This window comes from Scomber japonicus, chromosome 14 (assembly GCF_027409825.1).
Source record: "Scomber japonicus isolate fScoJap1 chromosome 14, fScoJap1.pri, whole genome shotgun sequence".
In the NCBI taxonomy this organism is placed as follows: Eukaryota; Metazoa; Chordata; class Actinopteri; order Scombriformes; family Scombridae; genus Scomber; species Scomber japonicus.
The window spans coordinates 21,992,112-22,011,620 of record NC_070591.1 but is presented as its reverse complement, the minus strand read 5'-3'; the positions used below and the strand labels follow the sequence as shown (position 1 = coordinate 22,011,620).

General features: G+C 39.1%; 3 protein-coding genes across 5 annotated transcripts in view; all 3 read right to left on the bottom strand.

Moving 5' to 3' along the window:
• Positions 1 to 79: 79 nt before the first annotated feature.
• pla2g12b (phospholipase A2, group XIIB) lies at positions 80 to 2,547 on the bottom strand. 2 transcript variants are annotated; one of them, XM_053333123.1, is made up of 4 exons: positions 1,938 to 2,547; positions 1,359 to 1,447; positions 1,053 to 1,218; positions 80 to 945 (listed from the first exon to the last, which is right to left on the bottom strand). In XM_053333123.1, exons 1-4 carry the CDS (start codon positions 2,482 to 2,484, stop codon positions 827 to 829), a joined length of 921 nt encoding a protein of 306 aa, XP_053189098.1. In that variant the 5' UTR covers positions 2,485 to 2,547; the 3' UTR covers positions 80 to 826. The 2 variants fall into 2 exon arrangements, with proteins under 2 accessions (XP_053189098.1, XP_053189099.1); XM_053333124.1 differs by having other exon boundaries at positions 1,371 to 1,447.
• A 1,861-nt stretch (positions 2,548 to 4,408) lies between these two features.
• LOC128372542 (uncharacterized protein C6orf118-like) lies at positions 4,409 to 7,857 on the bottom strand. The gene is made up of 8 exons (XM_053332637.1): positions 7,201 to 7,857; positions 6,848 to 6,970; positions 6,058 to 6,117; positions 5,401 to 5,516; positions 5,248 to 5,309; positions 4,783 to 4,952; positions 4,592 to 4,645; positions 4,409 to 4,480 (listed from the first exon to the last, which is right to left on the bottom strand). The coding sequence occupies exons 1-8, from the start codon at positions 7,855 to 7,857 to the stop codon at positions 4,409 to 4,411; spliced, it is 1,314 nt and encodes a 437-aa protein (XP_053188612.1).
• Positions 7,858 to 13,611: 5,754 nt separating this feature from the next.
• pde10a (phosphodiesterase 10A) overlaps positions 13,612 to 19,509 on the bottom strand; it is a 54,602-nt gene continuing 48,704 nt past the window's right edge. For both annotated transcript variants that reach the window (XM_053332936.1, XM_053332935.1), the window contains exons 14-22: positions 18,671 to 18,813; positions 18,260 to 18,343; positions 18,012 to 18,162; positions 17,738 to 17,893; positions 16,682 to 16,854; positions 16,423 to 16,534; positions 16,185 to 16,265; positions 15,536 to 15,624; positions 13,612 to 13,711 (exon numbers count right to left, since the gene is read on the bottom strand). In XM_053332936.1, coding sequence (XP_053188911.1) covers positions 13,612 to 13,711; positions 15,536 to 15,624; positions 16,185 to 16,265; positions 16,423 to 16,534; positions 16,682 to 16,854; positions 17,738 to 17,893; positions 18,012 to 18,162; positions 18,260 to 18,343; positions 18,671 to 18,813 — 1,089 coding nt within the window. The remainder of the gene's footprint in view (positions 13,712 to 15,535; positions 15,625 to 16,184; positions 16,266 to 16,422; positions 16,535 to 16,681; positions 16,855 to 17,737; positions 17,894 to 18,011; positions 18,163 to 18,259; positions 18,344 to 18,670; positions 18,814 to 19,509) is intronic.

The following is a 19,509-nucleotide window of genomic DNA, read 5'->3' as shown; positions in this document are numbered from 1 at the left end:
TTTCAGGCATTTCTCAGGCTTGATTAGGGTTCCCAGCTTAGAGATTTACAGTGTCGGATTTATGAAAGTGGTTTATATTTTACACCACCACTTACTTGAAAAATACACAAGGAACATCCCATAGATGCATTCTGACTCATTTAGCTCAATATAATCGATGGCTGGCGAGCGTGTCACACATTCCAGTGGAGGCGATATCATTGAGCCATGCCTGGAAATGATGCATCCACTTTATCACTCTGACAATTAATCTGCAATTATTCATGTCAGTTAGACTGCAATTAGTCATGCATTCATCCATAAAAGAATAACAAATAAGTGGAAAATAACTTACATCACACATTAACATGATAACAGCTGTATTAGGCATTACATTTACAAGAGGTTTTTTTTAGCAGACTAGCCTTAAAAAGCAGCACATGAGGAACCATGCGAGCTGTAGCAAATATCCTGTGTCTCTCTATCAAGAGGAAATTAATCCAACTACAATATCCTTCCCATCAGGCACTTTGTTTGGAGTCATCAAAGTAATTTATGGTAATGGAGTCATATGCCTAAAAATGGCATAAAAATGAAGTGGAGTATGACGAGTATAATATGCATGAGCACCTTATTAAGATTCTGAAAGTCATATTCAAATACTTTATATTTGTTAGTGCTGCATATGAATAAACTGTTCTTACACTTGTCTTTTCTAACTCCCAGGTTCTTAATCTAGTCTCATGTAAAGTATTTCCCCTTTGACAAAAACAAACAAACAACTCAACTATAAATATACAGTATTATCTGTGAAAATACGTCCAGGAATTATCTGTGGTGTTCTGTGTCACAGTTCATCCCTCTCCTCTTCCTCGCAGATACACGCTGCCCTCTGGCTGTTCATGTAAGGTCTACAACCAAGAGTCCCCACTGTGTTGTATACTGCATCTGCCATCGACTCACAGGCTGAGAAGAGAAGGAAGAGAATAAGAGTATTCATTTAGTTTAGACATAAGTAATAATAATAATAAGTATGATTTGTTCCTAGGGTAGAAGTTCTGTAAATGTCTCACCTTGTACCTTCGACACAAAGCCAAGACTCTTCTTGAGGTCAGAACAGATGCCATGCAGACACGAGCGTAACACAGAGTCACAGTCGTTTTTGCTTGTGCCACAAGTATCGTAGCAGACGTCTAGCTGGTTACAGCACTGTGTCATAGCAGGGATCCCCAGGTCAAGCTGTGAAAAGTAAGCACTGTTGTGTCAGCAGTGTTCTTCACATAGTGAAGTGTTCCTAGACAATATAATTGTGGTTAGCTCCATTATATGAGCTTAATGAATAGGTCATGAGCTGTTGGTGCTAGGAAGAGGCCACCTACAGCGGTATTCACCTGGAATCCCACCAGAGAGGTGCTGCAGCCGTTGGGCTCTGGGATCTGATAGCCTGGACGATGTTGAGGAGTTTTTCCTAAAGGAAAACAGAAAAGAGGCATTTTTTTCCCAAACTCAAGTAGAAATAAAATGAAGTCATCAAACTGATATCATCACGGTCAAGGATCTATCTGTGTTCTTGGGTACGTGTCACTTCACAGATAAGATGTAACTCCTGTTTGAGAACATCTGCATTGATTGTGTAACTGGGTACATCTACTGTACCTTCCAGACTGATAACCAGAATGTATTCAGGTGTCAGTATCAGCAGCCTGACGGCTGGGCACATTATCTTGAATCAAGAAATAAGTTCAGTAACTGATAGCAGTGACGCCAATCAACTGTAGAGACTTGAAGTGCATCTATAGAAAGTAAATATCCAGAAACAAAATTAATATTAGATGCAGACAACATAATAATTGTGTGAAAACCTATTGTGAAGCTATAATGTTTGGCTCCCTGATAACAGATACAGTTATTGTGTAACATAACAGCATGTTAAAAACCTTGTAAAGGTTTAGTCTTACCATATCTGCAGCGGTACTCACAGATACCATCGCGGCCCCCCACCAGCTCCACCAGAGAGTCAAAGTATCCATGCACGGTCTGGAAACTACTTCTAATTGAGCCGAGGCCCCAACTGTTACTATGTTCGTGTGCCACGGATCTGTTCAGGTACTGGTTGGTCTGTTCTTGCCCCATCTCATACCCCTCCTCTTCAGATGGTTGCTCCTGGACAGGGGCTTCACCAGTAAGGGCCTCCATAGCAGGGGTGTCTTCAGCTGACCTATCACTGTCTTTCCCTGGCTCTTTAACTGTAGTATCATTTGGAACAGGGACGTCCTCTTCAGGGTTGTCAGCTGCTGGGTTATCCGCTCCAAATATTTTTGCTAGAAGTCCAGGTTCTTTGGCATCTGGAGCAGCTACACCTTCTTGCTCAGAGGCAGCCGCTACAACACCATCAATAACTTGTGAGTCCACAGCAGGAGCCTCTTCCTCCTGATAGTGGCCTAAAGTGGCACACATGCCCGAGGACAAGCAGAGGAGGAGCAGGACCACGGTCCGAAGCAGCATGGTGTTAAATTGGTGACAGTCTAAGCAGAGGAGACTTTCCACCAGATGAGGTGTTGTTGACAGGGTGAGAAGAGCTTAGACAGTGAGGGACAAAAACATACTCTGCTCATATTGGTTCTGTCACCAGGAGAGCAGACTTTGACCTCTGATTAGGCTCTGGCAGACAGCAAGGCACTCTCTCAATTTGGGGGCAAAGGTCACTCCATATCAATCTAAAGAAAGCTTCTATAATTCCTCTTTAATCTTTTACATTCTCTGTGATTCTTGAACACATCAAATGGGTAATTTCATCAGTTTTATCCACAAAGCTATAATTGGATTTTTATGACTCAGAAATCACATGAAGCTGGAGCCTAAAGGAAAACAGTCTTCATATTCAATTTAACACTCAGCACAGCTAATGCTGGCATTTCAGTCTGTGACCTTTAGCAAGACATTATGGACTTCAAAGGATCTTCACTGTATTTTGATAAAGGTCACAGACCGACACTTTATAAGTACAGAGACAAACGGAACATTATTTAAAACATTTGGCATAATATATTGGGGTGGATCTTTCAAAAAAGAACATCTACCATGAATATTATAGAATATATGTTTTTAAGTGCAAAGTGATAGGTAACAAAGCACTGCCCATAAATTTAAACAAGATTATGTAAATAATAATACATATCTCTAAAAAACTAACTGTGCCGCACGGACTGATTTTCTCATATGCCACTGCTGCCCTCTGGTGTTTGAAAAGTAAATTTCTTTTGAATCCTTTTCAACAAACCAGCAGGGGCCAGCTGCAGCGGGGTTTTACTGACACAATTGCTGGATTATTGAAGTTTATTCCCACTCCTATGCTCTATTTAGTCTTACAAATACTCACACTTATATCTTATAGAGATATCACAGCCTTTTCCTGGTTTGAAACAGTTCCCTTTTCGATTCATTAACACTGGAGTAGCTCTTGGCTGTACATGGATAGGACATCACTAATTATTTATTCTCTTCCTTAAGGTACTACTATAGCTGCTCAACAAATACTAATTGGATAGCCCCAAGCCACTGGAACAACATATGTGAAGTGTCAAATTCGCTGCTAGTTCACTGGAAACTGTGAAACGTTCTCTATAATGACACAACAGATGCATATGTGATCGCTGCACCTTGAAGCACTTTCATAATTTAAGGCTTGAGAATGTTAATTTCCATGCAGCAAAAGAAAATGTTGACAGATAAATACTGTAGTAAATACAATTATTCAAATTTTGTACAACTTTTAATCAAGTTTACTCCAGTACTTTTTAGAGGGGAACATTTATAATTTGTACTCTGTTAAATTCATTTGACAGCTATAGCTACTAGTTACTTTGTAGATTAAGTTCCAGGATGCAGTAGTAGTAGTTAAAGCTCCACTTTGACCAGCTACATCATTAGAATGACACTTGCATGTTAATGTATCAGTAACAATAACCCAATAATAAAATATCATAAAATACCACTCTCAAAAAGGCCAGTTCCTTTTAACTTTTAATGCTTAAGGACAGTTTTCTGTACTTTTGCTTTGGTAAAACTTTAACTGTAGGATCTTGACTTGTAACAGTACCCACCACAGACTGATAATGGCCAGTAGAGGAGAGTTTCTATTTGTGATATGCAGTGTTATTTCTGGTACAGAGATAGGTAAGGTTTGAACTTGTGAGTGTGTGCGTGTGTGTGTGGGAGAGAGAGAGAGACTAATCTCATAATTATGTCGCATGAGGGTTGTCAAGGACGATTGCGCTATTCCAAGAGATGATCCTCTGGTAGTATCACTCTGTTTGTAGATCACACAGTATTCCTTCCCACAACATCCTGGTGGTAAACAGAAGAAAGTGGTAGTAGAGAAAGAAAGAGTCACACGTCTCCTAGTCAACTGTAACATATAAGTGCAACATTACATGTACCGTCTTATCGCCTTGCTTGCTTTGTCTCTGTTCAGTGTCATTTTGATATTGTTTTCCAGTTCCTGTAGGAAAAACACACAGTTTAAACAAGAGCTAGTGGGACGTGCATTCATTATCTGTAATACTTAAAATGAAAAAGATAATATGGAAGGAAAAAGGTCAAACTCCTTTGCCTTGTTGGTGATTTTCAGACAGTCATTTGAGGCTATCAGTCTCATTATCTTGGTCTGTAAGAAAACAGAAATAATAAAAACTGCAGCCATTTGCTTTCTTACCAATCACCATTTAATCTTATTTCTGAAATAAATACAATTTAAAAATCAAACTAATAGGCAGGAGTATGTGAAGATAAGCAGACAGGCACCTTCTGGTCTTTAATGCATCTCTCTGTAGCAGTGGTTTCAACAGTGGATACCATCTTGTTAATCTCCACCTCCAGCTGTTGGACCTCCTTCCACACATTCAACACCTGAAGCCTCTTGGATTGGACACTGTTGGTGCAGCTACTGTCCTGCAACCCTGACAGAGATGTATCTGTCCAAAACACAGCACAATCAAGTGAATGCACTGTAGTGACTGATGGTGTGTTTAGAACTTGTACATACACACCCCTGCAGGGATTATAAAATCACAGCTGACTCAGTGATACTACAAAACTCTCTCTATGTCTGCTGGCATGACAAAGTGATTATTTGTTCAGTTTGTCCACATCACAGACATGTAAGACATAAAAGTTAGCATGTGCTATTGCCCTACAGGAGAATATACAGGAAATTCTTAGATGTGGTTTATCACTGATTAGATATACTAGTGTAGTCTTGAGACTTACTCTGCACATCTTTGTCCTCTGGGTGTATGACAGCTGGAACATTTTGTAATTCATTTTGGGCTCTGAGGTTAAAAAAAGAGAACAGGACAAACAAACATACATAAACTGATGCTATTGTAAAGATGGACTTAGATAGGCAGACCCTTGCAGTACCGTCTGTTCTCCTCTTGGGCTCTTCTGGCCTCCTGCTCCAACCTGCAGACCTCTTTTTCAGCGTCTTCCAACTCTACTTTGTCATTGCCAAGATCTTCAAGTGAAGTATTCAGCCACTATTCAGTAATATGATAACAATGAAGAGCATGTTAAGACATACCTTGTATGGCAACAAGAGCAGGAGATGCCTATGTATTCTGTGACTACTGCAGAACTAGTTAAACCTCTTCTGTGGAAAGTTTAAATGTCCATAACATGCAGCTCGTTGAGCAACATACTCAAATACAACAAATTCTTTCAGCTAGGTCAAGAATTGAGTGTTCCTTTGATCCTTTGAACTGTGACATAACTTAAGATGTAGTTTCCTTCATCATAACAATAATAACTTTGAATTTAAAAATCATAGGGCGCCTGTTTGTGGCTTTCAGTCTTACACAGTATGAAAAACTATTTCCACAGACTCTGAAAGTGCATTAAGTAAGAAACTGATTAGAGTAAACATGAAGCCATTATGTTATGTTTGCCATCAATGAACTGACATTCAAGTCAAATACTACAACAAGAAATAAGGCCTTCAACATTCATGTCCCACGTCTTATTTATACTGTTATTTAGAATGATTTTACTCTATGTCAATATTGTGACAGTGTGCTTTACCATGTCAGGGGATGAAGATTGGGAAGCCATCATATGATTGACATACAAATCATATTCTGTCTGGAAGAGAGAAAGAAAAGAAAGAAAGCATTAATTCAGTCTATGAATTTTGTGGCTTATATTTATTTGTTAACAACTGTATAGATGAAATCAAAATGTGACTGAAATTTAGGAAAAATTATGAATGTCACCTTGTTGCACACAAGGTTCTCATGACTTGATTTTAGAAGAAAATGATGTAAAAAAAAATCACTGGATACTGCAAATGTTTATCTCAAGCATGGCTGCTATGTATTGTATAAGAAATATATTAAAAAATAAAAAGATTAATTAATAGGTAAGATTTTAGCCACAGTTCTATACAGTATACATATTGTATTTGTTTCTTCACAAAGGATAATCGTCGTCAAAATAATTACACAATATCACCTGCACAATCATATAAAAGTACTCCTTAAAACAAATAAATCAGTTTGATTAAACTGTGTAAAAAACTTACAAAAAATTAAAACTTGAAACTATATATATATATATGTATACTTGTATTGACAGCGTGAGCAAAGCTATTGCTTGCAAAAAAGAAACTTGCACGACCCCGATACATTTCTTATGAATGAGCTGTACTGGAGCTGTTGCCCCCTGACGACCTGCTCCCTGACGCATCATGACCAGGTTCCAGTTGATGCTCTACTTCCGCCCACTACACCAGGGAGTCACTCTCTCTTGGCTTTAATACGTCTGACGGCACATGCTAAAAATGTGCTAGTGGGTACAGAGGAAATGGAAAAACCTTAATTTCCCTCAGGATGCGTCCAAATACTGGCGAGCCTTCACATACATCATCAAAGACGTCACTGAACACCACAAGGCGGTCTCTGCTGGGCCAGCTCTGCTCTGACAGCTTCTTCAGCTCCTGAGTGTGACAGGAACACACACATACATACTGTATATAAACACAACCCTATTTAACATGCACGAGAGTCTGTGCATGTCTTTATTCATTCACTTTGTGCAAGAGCCTTGAAAGGGTGTATTAGAATTGCCATCTCATCTCAAATGGGGAAATTTGACATATAAACTTGAAAAAAGAGCAATTCAACAAACTAGTTGAATGATCTCTATGGCTTGTGTGATCTTTCTCACCTTTTGTAGTTTCTTCTCATGCCTTTCAGCAACATTTACTCTTCCCATACGATTGCAATCCCAGAGGTCCTGCATGGCTATGACCTGCCTGCCACACTGCGGTTTTGTTTTCAGCTGGTCTTCCTTATTCAGGCCTACCTGGTCAGTATGGCAGGAGTGAAACTGCTGCTTCCCCCCCTGATCACATGAGGAGTGTGACTTTTTCTGGAAAAGGACTCTCGGATTAACTGGCAAAGAGTTTGCAGAACAATGAACTATCTTTGGTGAAGTACTTGTATCTTCTTTTCTGTCAGCATGTGATGAGTGATCAGTAGCCTGATCTTGTCTTGACCGCAACACTTCAGACTCCACCAAAGCAGTGCCAGTGGTGAACTCAGAAGGAGAATCTTTCATTTCTTTCTTCTTTACATAGGCCAGTGCCTTTGTCTGTCTCTGCTGGAGTGTCAGGGGGTTTGGGGTTTCTTCTTGGCTTTGAGACATCCTCCAGAAAGGCTGCTTTGTCTCATTGTGAGGCAAACTCTGGTTCAGGCTGCGGGGCCCCAGATGACCCGAGGAGTAGGCCAGAATATCAGCCTTCTGACCGGCTTCAGCAGCCAGCAGCAGTCTGTGGATGTCGCTCCCAAAGCCTCTAGGCTTTTGCTTACAGCTGCTGGACATGTCTGTGAAGGCAAAAAACATGTTTTTTTAAGCTTGCTTGCAAGAAGCATAATTAATCATTCCTAGTACAAGACATCATGTAGCAGAGTTGAAAGCATATGATGTTCCAGTTAACTAAATTCAGCCAAAAGTGAAATAAAACTCATGTGAACATTTTGCTCATCAAGTGCAACAGACTGGGATTCGAGATACCTTGCTCAGCTGAATTAAGGACATGAAATTGTTAAGTAACAGTGAACGGAATGATAAGATCATTTGCTAGAAAAACAAATTCACACACAAACGTGGTAAAAAATGATGTTTAACTTTGTAATCTCAGACAGCACACAAACAAATCAAAGTGTATTTCAGCTAAGATATACCTGAGGTACCTAGTTGTTGTTACATTAACGTTAATATATATATAGTAATTTATTTACCTGTATGTAATACATGTATAATGCTAATAAGCATTTGAAGCATGTGGAAAAAAGACAGACATAGAGAAACCAGAAATAGTAACCGCACTTGTTACCTAACTGTACTTTTGTGGGAAATCACGACAAAAACCAAACTTTCTTCATGGCCACAACAGTCTGCTCATTACCCGGTTGTCATGGAGACCGATGCGCGTAATGCTTGTGTTGCGTTCACTGTCCCATTGATAATCGTACACATAAGTTTTAAGGTATTACATCTCATTTGTACCTGATGAAGGAATTGGGTAAAGAATAGACACTGGAGACTGCAGACAGTAGTCGACCAAGAAAAGTTACGTAGGTTTACGTAGGTTAAGTTCATGTTTTATAGAAAGCCAAGCATTTAAATGACATGCATAAAATATTCAAGAATGTGCCTGCTCAGTTCCCTGTTATGTCACAATACAACAGATGGGATCTATTTATAAAATGTTCCCCTTAAATAAAATAACTTCTCAGGTGACAAAATTCAACAAATTAGAGAGAGTTCTTATGCTGCATTTACAAAAATCAAAATCAAAAAATGACATTATTTTTGTATCACCTATCCATCAGGTTAGAGAAGATGGGTGACAGCAGGTAGGATTTCAGGCAGCTCACCATGTGTAAAATGAACATCAGTAGTTTGATTCATTCAGTGATTAATTGCAAAGCAGGGATGGATTGAAATGTCTGGAGGCCACACGCTCAACTCACTTAGTTTTGTACCCTATCCAAGTTGAGATTATGCATTTAATAATTTGTGTTGCATGTAAATGGGTGGGCTTTGAAAAGAAAAAAAGGAGGTGACTAAAAACTAACAACTAAGACAATAAAAGACAGTGTGTCACTCACACAACTTCACATGAATCACATATGTCATTATTAGTGCCATTTCTATGACATGTTTCCTGCAGGCTGCAATCCTTGCACGCAGTAACCCAATTACCAGACAAATTATGTAAACTTTAATTATAGGGGAAATCAGGTTACTGCAAAACTCCTGTAAATGCTTTAATCTAACTATTATCTTAATTTGGTTACTCCCAATAATTGGATTATTGTATACAAGTAAACACATAGAAGTGAATGGTTTACAGTGCAAAAAAGACAGAGGAGGAGAGGGAGAGTAAAATTCTGCCTCGGGCTAGAACGGTCAGAATAGGAAAGCACCCAGATGGCAAAGCTGAGCATGAGGGAGGAGATAGTGTTATATGATATGGTTCATTGAAACAAATGGGGCTATACAATGGAGTTGCATTCTTGTGCTTTCCATTAACGTTTGTGTAATGATGTTAAATAAAAGCATACAGTAGACGACGGATGATGATCCTAAAATTTTACTTTCCAATTACAATTAACAATAAGAAATATCAAGGATTCATATGCTACATGATAAATTAGATCATATTTATTTATGGAGTTAGTGATTGTGAATGTATAAATTGTACAGCTAAGAAAAATGATAGAAGTCATATATTCCTTTTAAGTATTAGAAAAGGAAATACAAAAATGGTGAACTATGACTTAAATGACATATTTGAAAATATGACTTAGTAGACAAGGTGTTTATTGGGGAGCTGCTACATGTGAATTCAAGAACACTATAAACACCCATCACCAGGGTTTAAAAACTCCAAATATGAAACCTTAAACAATGGACAAAAGAAACATGGTGTGATGAGACATCTTTCATCCATTTGACTCTGTTCAGATGAGTATAAATTTAAAGAAAGCAAAAAGATGCCTTCCCACAGTCTTTTGCCAGTTGTCTAGCACAGTGGTAGATCTGTAGTGGTGGGCAGCCATCTTCTGGAAGTGAATAGGTATTGAATTGGTATACTATCGGTCTGAAAAATAACAGAACCACCTTTGCCAGACATTATTCAATTTCAAAGACAAACACACACTCATACACTGCTGTGAAGATTTTCGAATTAGGCTTCATGAAATCACCTTCTGTTGACTTTTCAATCAACAGATCCAAACATGCCACACCACCTAGAAGATTTAAAACTCAGACATTCAGTTTATGCAGCAGGAATTTCTGGCAATGATGAGATTTGCTGTGATTATAGGAATAGCTCAAAAGACGGGATAATTACTGCATACATCATGCAGACATGAGTGGATAAGTTAAAAGGGTTAACATACCAGAAGTTTTTGAGATAGGTGAGAAGAAGTGTGAAATGTAAGAATGCACATGCAAAAACCAAAAAGTATCATGAACTGATAACAATATATACCAAAGATATACAGTTCCAATAATGCAGGGTAAAAGTTTGTGGCCAAAATCAGGTCACACATTTCTTAGATGTTTTTACATTTATATTATTAACATAGCTGTACACTGCAGCCCCCTCAGTTTGTGAAGAAAGAAATGAGAGGAAGATGTTCTCAACATTGGCAGTAATTTTGAAGAACCCAGTTTACCACCCACAAAGTGTGCAATAAGGATTTGAAATGTATAAATAGGGGCCACTGACTTAACTCTGCCAGTGTCAGGCATTTATGTGATAATTAAACAAACAGACATGATTTTGTGCAATAACATTAAATCCAATACCTCCAATCAAGAGTCATGAATTATCACCTGACACTGTCACTAGTATGATAGCTATTTCAATAACATACCATGCATTAACTGTTAAATACATTTGAATATACAGTTCATTCAAACATGAAGCACAGTGTAAAGAATGATCCAGCACAGCAATGTTTTTTTCAGGTATTTAATAAAAGTAATTTGGGCTACTGCTCTTACATTTACATTTGAGACATTCCTCAATTATTCTGGGTAACAGTAACATGTCTAGACCGTTTTGTTTATCTTAATGTTAACTTTGTACAAAACAAAAAGGCCAACATTATTTTTCTTTGTATAAAAAATATAAGTTAATTTAAATTTAACTCTAATTAAGAAAATAACAATAGTAATAATAGCAATAATAATAATCAATAATAATAATAATAATGATAAAGATCATAAGCTAAACATAGTGCAGACAATGGGATATAACTGGTGCTGAAAAGTAGAAGGGACAGTGCAGTGTTATGGACTTAACCATGTTCTCAACCATGTGGGGTTGGAGTGGGGAAAGAGACAGTCAAAAGCTTTCACTCCCTCTCTCACTCTCTCTTTCGCTCTCTCTCTCTCTCTCTCTCACACACACACACACACACACACACACACACACACGCAAACACACCCAGTCAGAAAGTGCACGACTGCCATTCAGTTTAGCACCATCAGAGCATACATCTTAGTCTGTACAAACTAAGTCCTAGATTGTACACAGGATACACCTATTACCGTATATGCAAAATTATATATAAACTTCAGTTTAGGTGCATGCTAATTGTTGCTCTTGGTTGAAGCTTACTGGAAGCAATTCTGAAAAGTAAGACAGAGCACAATATGGAAACTGATGGCGTACTAACTCACATGCCACCACCAGGGATCTGCAATCAACAAAACATTCATCAAATTGTACATTCACACCATTGGGGACCACAGTACCAGTCGTAAAACAAATTATTTTGAGCGGTAATTTCAGTCTTGGAGGGACAATGTCCACTGGAATGACAGTTTCAGACAAAAAAAAAAAGAAAAGAAAACATTTGTCTTTTGGAAGATCTTGGAAACTCATTTGAAAGAGTTCAAATGTACCCCTTGCATGTGTTTGGAGAATGAGCGTAAAGCAGGATGATTTATCTCCTTCGACAGGTCATGGACATGATGGTAACGTCTGTTACACACCTGCAAAAAGTCAACCAACATTCTTGTGTTGCAATCCCAGAGATAGACGATAGATGATGTACTTAAGCTTAACAGGTTTGACATTTTTGGGAAAATATGAAGCTGACACTTGGGCTTGGGCTTCAGGCTTCGGATCTTGAGTGAGCTTTTCTGTTGAGCTGCTGCGCCTGGCATCGACAGCAACATGATAAAATGTTCATTGTCATTAATGTTTCATACGACGGCTTTGAACCTGCAAGGACATGGAGTAATGCTCCAACACCCGTCTTATCCCAGCCTTCACCCTTTATTTAATTTATACCTCTAGAATTCACCACACCCTAACCATGTGTTATAAATTAGGGTGCTGTCTGGACATTACATAAGGTAGTCAACATGTAAAAAGTTTGTTATGTCACTGCAGACAAGCTAATCTTTATAATGGGCTGGGATACTTAACCAACTTGTGCAGTATCCTCATTTTAATTGTGTTTTATTCATGGTTGTAGAAATGATTAATGAGAGGAAACAGATTGTTGTATAAAATAATTCATGCTGTGATAGTGGTGTGAAAAAATATTATGAGAGTGGAAACTTTAGTTAATAGTATGCAGTCTTGGCTTACTATAACTGATGTGAAACCGATCCTATTTGCGCATCTTTCTTGTTTTTATCTTGTGAACGCCACCCTACAAACATTATGACTGCTAGCCTGAAGTCAGATCCTGTTAATCAGAAGAAAGTTGGTGCACTATGCAGCAGGTTCCTAAATGCCAGGGTGGGCCAGGGGCAGTGCTGTGGGGTCCACTTCAGGGAGAAACATTGTGACTCTCTTGTGACTGGGTTCATAAGTGTCGACATTATCTAACTCCTCTTGTCACAGTTCATCCGTGTTTTGTAGAATATGCTGTGGGGGATTTCTGCAATCTCCACGTAGAATAGGCTGTATGTCTTTATTCAAGTACTGCAAAGGATTTTTGCTCAAAAGTAATTAAAAAAAAACATTCTGACGTCCACCTTCTCTATAAGGTTGGTGGTACACCGTACATCTGCTCTAAACATTCCTTCTGTCTCTGGGAATACCTTTCTGAAGTAGTATGCAAACGATAAAACTTACCACAGAAGGCAAACAGTACCATTTCAAAAAAAGCCTGAACCCACAACAAGATTTCACATATCCTAGCCTGTGAAAGGTTCAGAGTAAGGCCTCTCAAATGCAAGACCGAAAAAGAATCAGCTTGAAAACAAAAATTCATAAAATAACATAAAACAGCCAAATAAACAACCAAACCGGCACAAGTCCGTTCTACCAAATGAATTCCCAAGCTGAGTGGACACAGGGTGATGGGTTGAAGTCCCTCCCCATCGGCTGTCTGTCAGTCTCTGGGAACGGTGAAACCGTCAGTGTTGACACCTCCGTCACCCAATGAGGTAACTGTGTAAGTTTCAAAGTCAAGTTGCTTTTAGCTGATCCATCTCCTGCTAACACAGGACGTGGGTTCTTCCCCCATACAAAGTTCCATATCCGTGGCAGGATTCAGGTTGTATTCCTTTGGTGCATCAGGAACCCTTTGGTAGTCAGTTGTCCACCTTTACGGGGCCTGAAACACAAGGCCGGCTGGGCACTACATCCTCCAGCTCTCCATGCGCTATCTTCTCCCACTGGCTCAGGTTCTCTCTGCAAACACAAAACACCTCATTAGGTTCAGACTCTGCATGTGATGGGTTTCAGGCTATGTAACAAAAAAAAAAACAACCCTGAAAAAAGAAAAAACAGAACTAAAATCAGAATAAAATGATGTCAGTAGATTCAAACACATTGTTGAGATCTGCCCTCTGCTCAAAAATGTGTTTGACTCACATATATCTGCTAAAGAGGGAAAGTTTCTCAGTGGCCTCTTTAAATCTGAGTTCAAGATTGCATGAGCATGTACGGGCATGATCTCTGACATCACAACAAGTTTAGAGCTAACTTGTCTAATATGCAACTTAGACAAGTGTGATGTGAAAACTTAAAACCTTCAGTGTAATGCACATACACTGTGAATGAACATATACATATTCAGAGATTCTAGGTCTAGATGAGGGAGCAGAAATAGAATCATTTTTAACAAGGCTTTTTTATGGAAAAACAATATGAGACACAAATTATAGTTCAAAGCATTATTTTGATATGTCATAAAACATGTGTGGAGGGGATGGTTTACTTCATCAAGACAAAAACTATTTGGACAAAAATAGCACAGAATAAAAATGAAAATGCTTAAAATGATTTATTTATGTTCAAAATGTTAAAATCCAAATTATGAAAATATACTATTGTAAGTACCACGGCTGCCACAAGGGTGTGCATCTGATGTCAGAACTAATACAGACATAATGTTATGTGAGTCAGCCATAAATTTAAAAAACGGTTGCTGAAATTATGCACCTCCAACAATGACTTTATGCCAGAAATATCAAAATACCAACATTATCAGAATATCAAATTATGATTGTGAAGGGAACCATATCAAATGTCAATATATTACAATAACCAACACATTACAAACTCTACACTAAACAACCAAAAATAATAAAAACTAATTCTGTTACATAGTCATTTTATTTACAAGAAAAAATCTCCAGAGAGATGCCAAATGAGCAATGGCAAAATGACACATGTCACTACAGCCAGGGAGCAAGTGTGCAATTCATTAGTCATCTGCAGTAGTGGATCCATCAGTTCTTGTTGTTATGAAGGTAACCTCTCCCCCCTGTGCTGTAATCAAGCCTGACATACAAGTGCAAAGAGTGCTGCCCTTTGCTGCCATTCCATTCAATTAGCCAGCCTGATGCAGTTTACACGTCTGTGGCAGATCCCACAACAAGCAGCCGGGCTCCGCAGGGTCTAGGCCTGCTGCCCACCCAGAGCCCGTTGCTGACGTACAGCCGGGGCTTAAATATTTCACCGCTCACTTTGTTTGCATTCCCTGCAGATCAAGGTCACAACGTTTTAAAAAACGGCGGGTTACCCTAGGAGGGGAGGCAAATGTGCAATATGATCCTGTTCATGCACCAGAAACTATACATATAAATATAATCTTGCACACAAAATCACACCACACACACTGATGTACTAAGCTAGTGTCAGAGATGACACTACGTCAGTGCATCAGTGTGTGTGATGTGACTTTGTGTCTGATTGAATTTGTCTAATTTATTATGTTATACCGCAAGTGTGTTTAATCTAATGTTAGCACATACCTATGCACATACTACTTGTCCCCTCTAATCTTATTTGTCTGGCCCATTGCTGCTGGCACTTGTTGTACTTCAAGCTGTGTCAGATGTGAAATAAGCCAGACAATACTGTGTGGTGGTCCTAAACTTTTACACATTTTGCGTTTTTGTAATGGTTTTTCCTTTAAAAAAAACAAACAAACCCAAAAAACAAACAATTCTTCACAGGATAAGGGATGAGACCCTGATACTCTTGTAAAGTGTAACTTAGGATACTCACTTGCAGGCTTTTAGAAGAGGACCGGACTGAGGGAAAAGCTCTGATAGTGTTGTATAACATGGAATTGCCACAGCATTGTAGAATCCCACCTAAAATAAATTAAAAATATGAAACAATAGTGGCAAGTTTAGATTTCAAACATTTTAGAGCCAGTATAATAAATTAGTATCATGCATTAAGGAACACACACACGCACACACACACACACACACACACACACACACACACACACACACACACACACACACACACACACACACACACACACACACACACAATTTTATGATTTTAAATGTCTCTGGTGTGTTCATCTCTGTGTGTCTGTGTTTTATATAGAACTTAGTCCAAACATTTAGAAATTCTAACTTTTTTTTTTTAACCCTAACCCTAGATGTGTAATTCAATTTTCATTATCAGCAGGAAAGTCTTCTTTGAGTTCTTTAATTTTTGAGCCAACAGTATAATTTTAAATAAATTATTTGGTGACTGTATATTACTATTAATTACTACTATTATTCATTTACTCTTTATGCTCTAATTAAAACTTTTGTGCTTAATTTCTACCATCAGAATGCAACAATTTAAAAACTTTCTAAGAGTGTATGTGACGTGGAGAGTAAGCACATGTGAGTAAAAGTGCTGTTCTTACCTGGCCTTGGGGAACTTCATCCTTCTTGTCTCTGTCCATCATGGGGATTGGCTGCATCCCAATCTTCTTCATCTCATCTCCCTGTAGTGAAACAAAACAAGGAAAGACAAGCAAACTCACATTTCTCTTTATTCATGCATATTGCAGCATTTACAATAGTAATAGGGATCTGACTTTTACACTGGAGGCATGAGTATCACACTAAAATGATTTAAACTCCAACAGCATCCCACTGTACCTCGGCCCAGAACTCAGCATAGATGTCATTGGCTGTGAGTCGTGTGATCGGCCACTGCTTGGTAACAGAACACAGGTCACATGCTGTCATCATCAGACCAATCACACGGTCCCTGGAGGGGAGCAAAGCCTTGTTATAACCATGTGGGGAACTCAATGTGCTGTTGGCTTGCACCAGGTCCCTTTTTTTTCTGTGTGATGCTGTGAAACCTGGTATGATCCTGACCTGACCTGTACACCAACGTGAATCGTGGCCTGACCTGTGTGTGTGGTTGTTCAAATCCAGCCTGCCAACGGTCAGCAGCTCCGTCAGCTGCTGGTGGTTGTTGAAGTACAGGGCAAGGTCTGTGGCGATGATGGCCTTGCGGATGATCTCCAGCACCTGCTCGTACTCGCTGGAATTCAGGTTGGAGAAAATATTGTGCCCTTCCAGCTATGAGAAACAAAGAGATCAATAAAAAAGCAAAAGCTCCACTTATGAGGCGTTCAGCTCAGCTAGACTACAACAGGTTGAAAAGCCAGCAGCCATCTCAGGTTGAGACTCTGCCAGCAGATCCTGGATGTTGTAGAAGACTCTCACACCTAAACTGAATGATCATTTCAGTGAATCAGTATGTGTAAGAGAGTGCAAACATTCCTTTTCCAGAAAAAATATGTTCATTAAGTATTTCAACACTTAAAATACAAGTAAAAATACAGATAAATGTAATGACTGCCTTTTCTTCTTATGCAGAAAGAAATACAGAGCAATTACTGAGTACTTAACATTTAAGGACTAAATATGAATAATTCAGATGCACCCATTATAAATCTGAGTTTTGAGAGGATTACAAAAATTTTTGGCAATATCTGAGGCCATAGTTTTACACTCTTTGGCAACCATGTTTTTAATTGGTCATCTGTCTTTATTGGCAGGCTTCAAATGTGGGCTTCCTGCTTTCCTCTTTTCTTCCCGTCTCAAGTTTGTTTCATTGGCAAGGCATCTTTTTTTGATGGTGCTATGTGGAGTTATTTCATAACTTCTGTGATCGATGATCCTGCAGTTTCTGCAGCAGCTGTTTTAACTGAATCGTTTAGCCACGAAAGAACCCAAACAGTTTAATTTGACAGCATTTTACCTTTAAAACTGTAATTAAAATCCTTTTGCATTTCGTAAACTCAAACTGTGCAAGCCAGGGTGGTGTTGCTTAAGTAATGAAAACGTCGAACACGTAATGCCATAGCATCGGATTTTGGGTTGACTATTACCACTTAAGTAATGATAAATAAATAAATAAATAAAATGTTGATGCTGGTGCCGCTTAGAGGAGCTCTACCTGTAGGATGGAGACAGTCTGAGAGAAGTGGTGCTGCTCCATGGTGGATGTGGAGTACAGAGCAGCCAGCGGATGGTCAAACTTCTGCAGGTAGGCGTTGCTGTACCCTCGATGGTCCAGATCATGGCACAGGCAGGCGATTAACAGACCCTTCTTCTGCAAACCAGTATAAGTGGACAGGAAAAAGGAAGTCAAAACTCAAATGCTCTTGTTTCCAATTTCATTCATTTTATCTAGCAGGGGTAATACCTGGACCCAACCCACAGGAACGAACCTCTAGCTCTGTGAACATCCCAGTCGTTTTCTGTAAGATGGCGTACATACAGTGTGCCACTGTCACCGCGTGCTTCCAGTTGTGGTAGGGCACACGCCGGTAGTTTTTCCGTACAGACATGGTGAACTGACACAGTTTCTCCAGCTCAAAGCTACATACAGTGAGACAAGATCACACAGATTAACATTTAATCATCCTTTGATGAAGTACAGACACTGACATCATTATGACACCTTATGACACCTTACCTGGTCTTTCCACAGGAGTTATGAACCATGTAGATAAAGACAGCAGGCCAGATCTCCTCAAAGGGAGATATGTCAAAGTGGAACCTTGAGGAGAAAGGAATACACAGAAGGGGAGTCTTAAATTAGCACACCTGGAAAGAGGAGAGACAGATGAGGGGACATGTGAGATCTGGGGTGGGAGTGTTAAACTCTTGCAGAGCCTCTTCATCCAGGTCTGGACTGTGTCACTGTGCCCTTCACAGACACGTGGCTGTAGACTAACTACAGTCAGAGTCACAGGTTTAGAGATAAAGTGACTAAAGCCTGAATTGAATCTGGTGCTAATATGGCAGCAAATACACGACAAGCTTATACAATGTACTCAAGGGTCATTAAGAGAAGCCCATTGAGCATTGGAGGAAGGACACTCACATTTCAATCTCTTTATAAATGGGTGCAGGGAGGTTGAGCTGGGTAAGGGTCTTCCACTCCTCTGATGTGCAGATGCTATGATAAGACAGCTTCTCCATCGTCACTCTATAAATGCATTCAGAGTGCCGGATCCTGTGGTACATCTACATGCAGAGACATAATGGGAAATCACAGAACAGGAATTCATCTTAAAAATGTCAAGAGAGAAGCTGAACACTCAAGCATGTGCTATAAAAAGCATGGAAATATCTTAAAGTATCACTGTTGGATTTTCCAATAAAGCAAAAGGCAGATATGCACTGATACTGATATCGGTCTGATACCGACTAAAATAGCTGGATCAGGTATCAATGACTATGGGCTGATCTGGTATTAGATATCATTATTTCAATAAATAACAATTCAGCTAAATTATATCTATGTATTTATTTGTTACAGCTATAGACTATAGCAATGTTTAAGTCAAGGCCAGACTCTTCCAAACAGTGAGACATACAGCTTATTAATTAAACACTATTGGATCAGTACCTAAAACCCAGGTATCGGTATCACTATCAGGACAACAAAAGTCAGATCCCTAGAAAAAAGTTTAAAGACAGGTAAGGTAACAGTCCTCCTTTTAGTTGTGTGTCTCTAAAAAGTGTCTCCGCATCTGGTTTGTATCCCTGTCCCCTTCCCAGACAGGCGGGAATAAGGTACAGACGCCAAGCCTCACACCTTCCACCATGAATCACCATAAATCAGGAGCAGGCCTAAGTGAGTTTCCTCGAGACGTGAGGCATAAATTACAGCTAAACATAAATCCTGTCAGTGGACGGATGCAGACAGCTTGTCTTAAA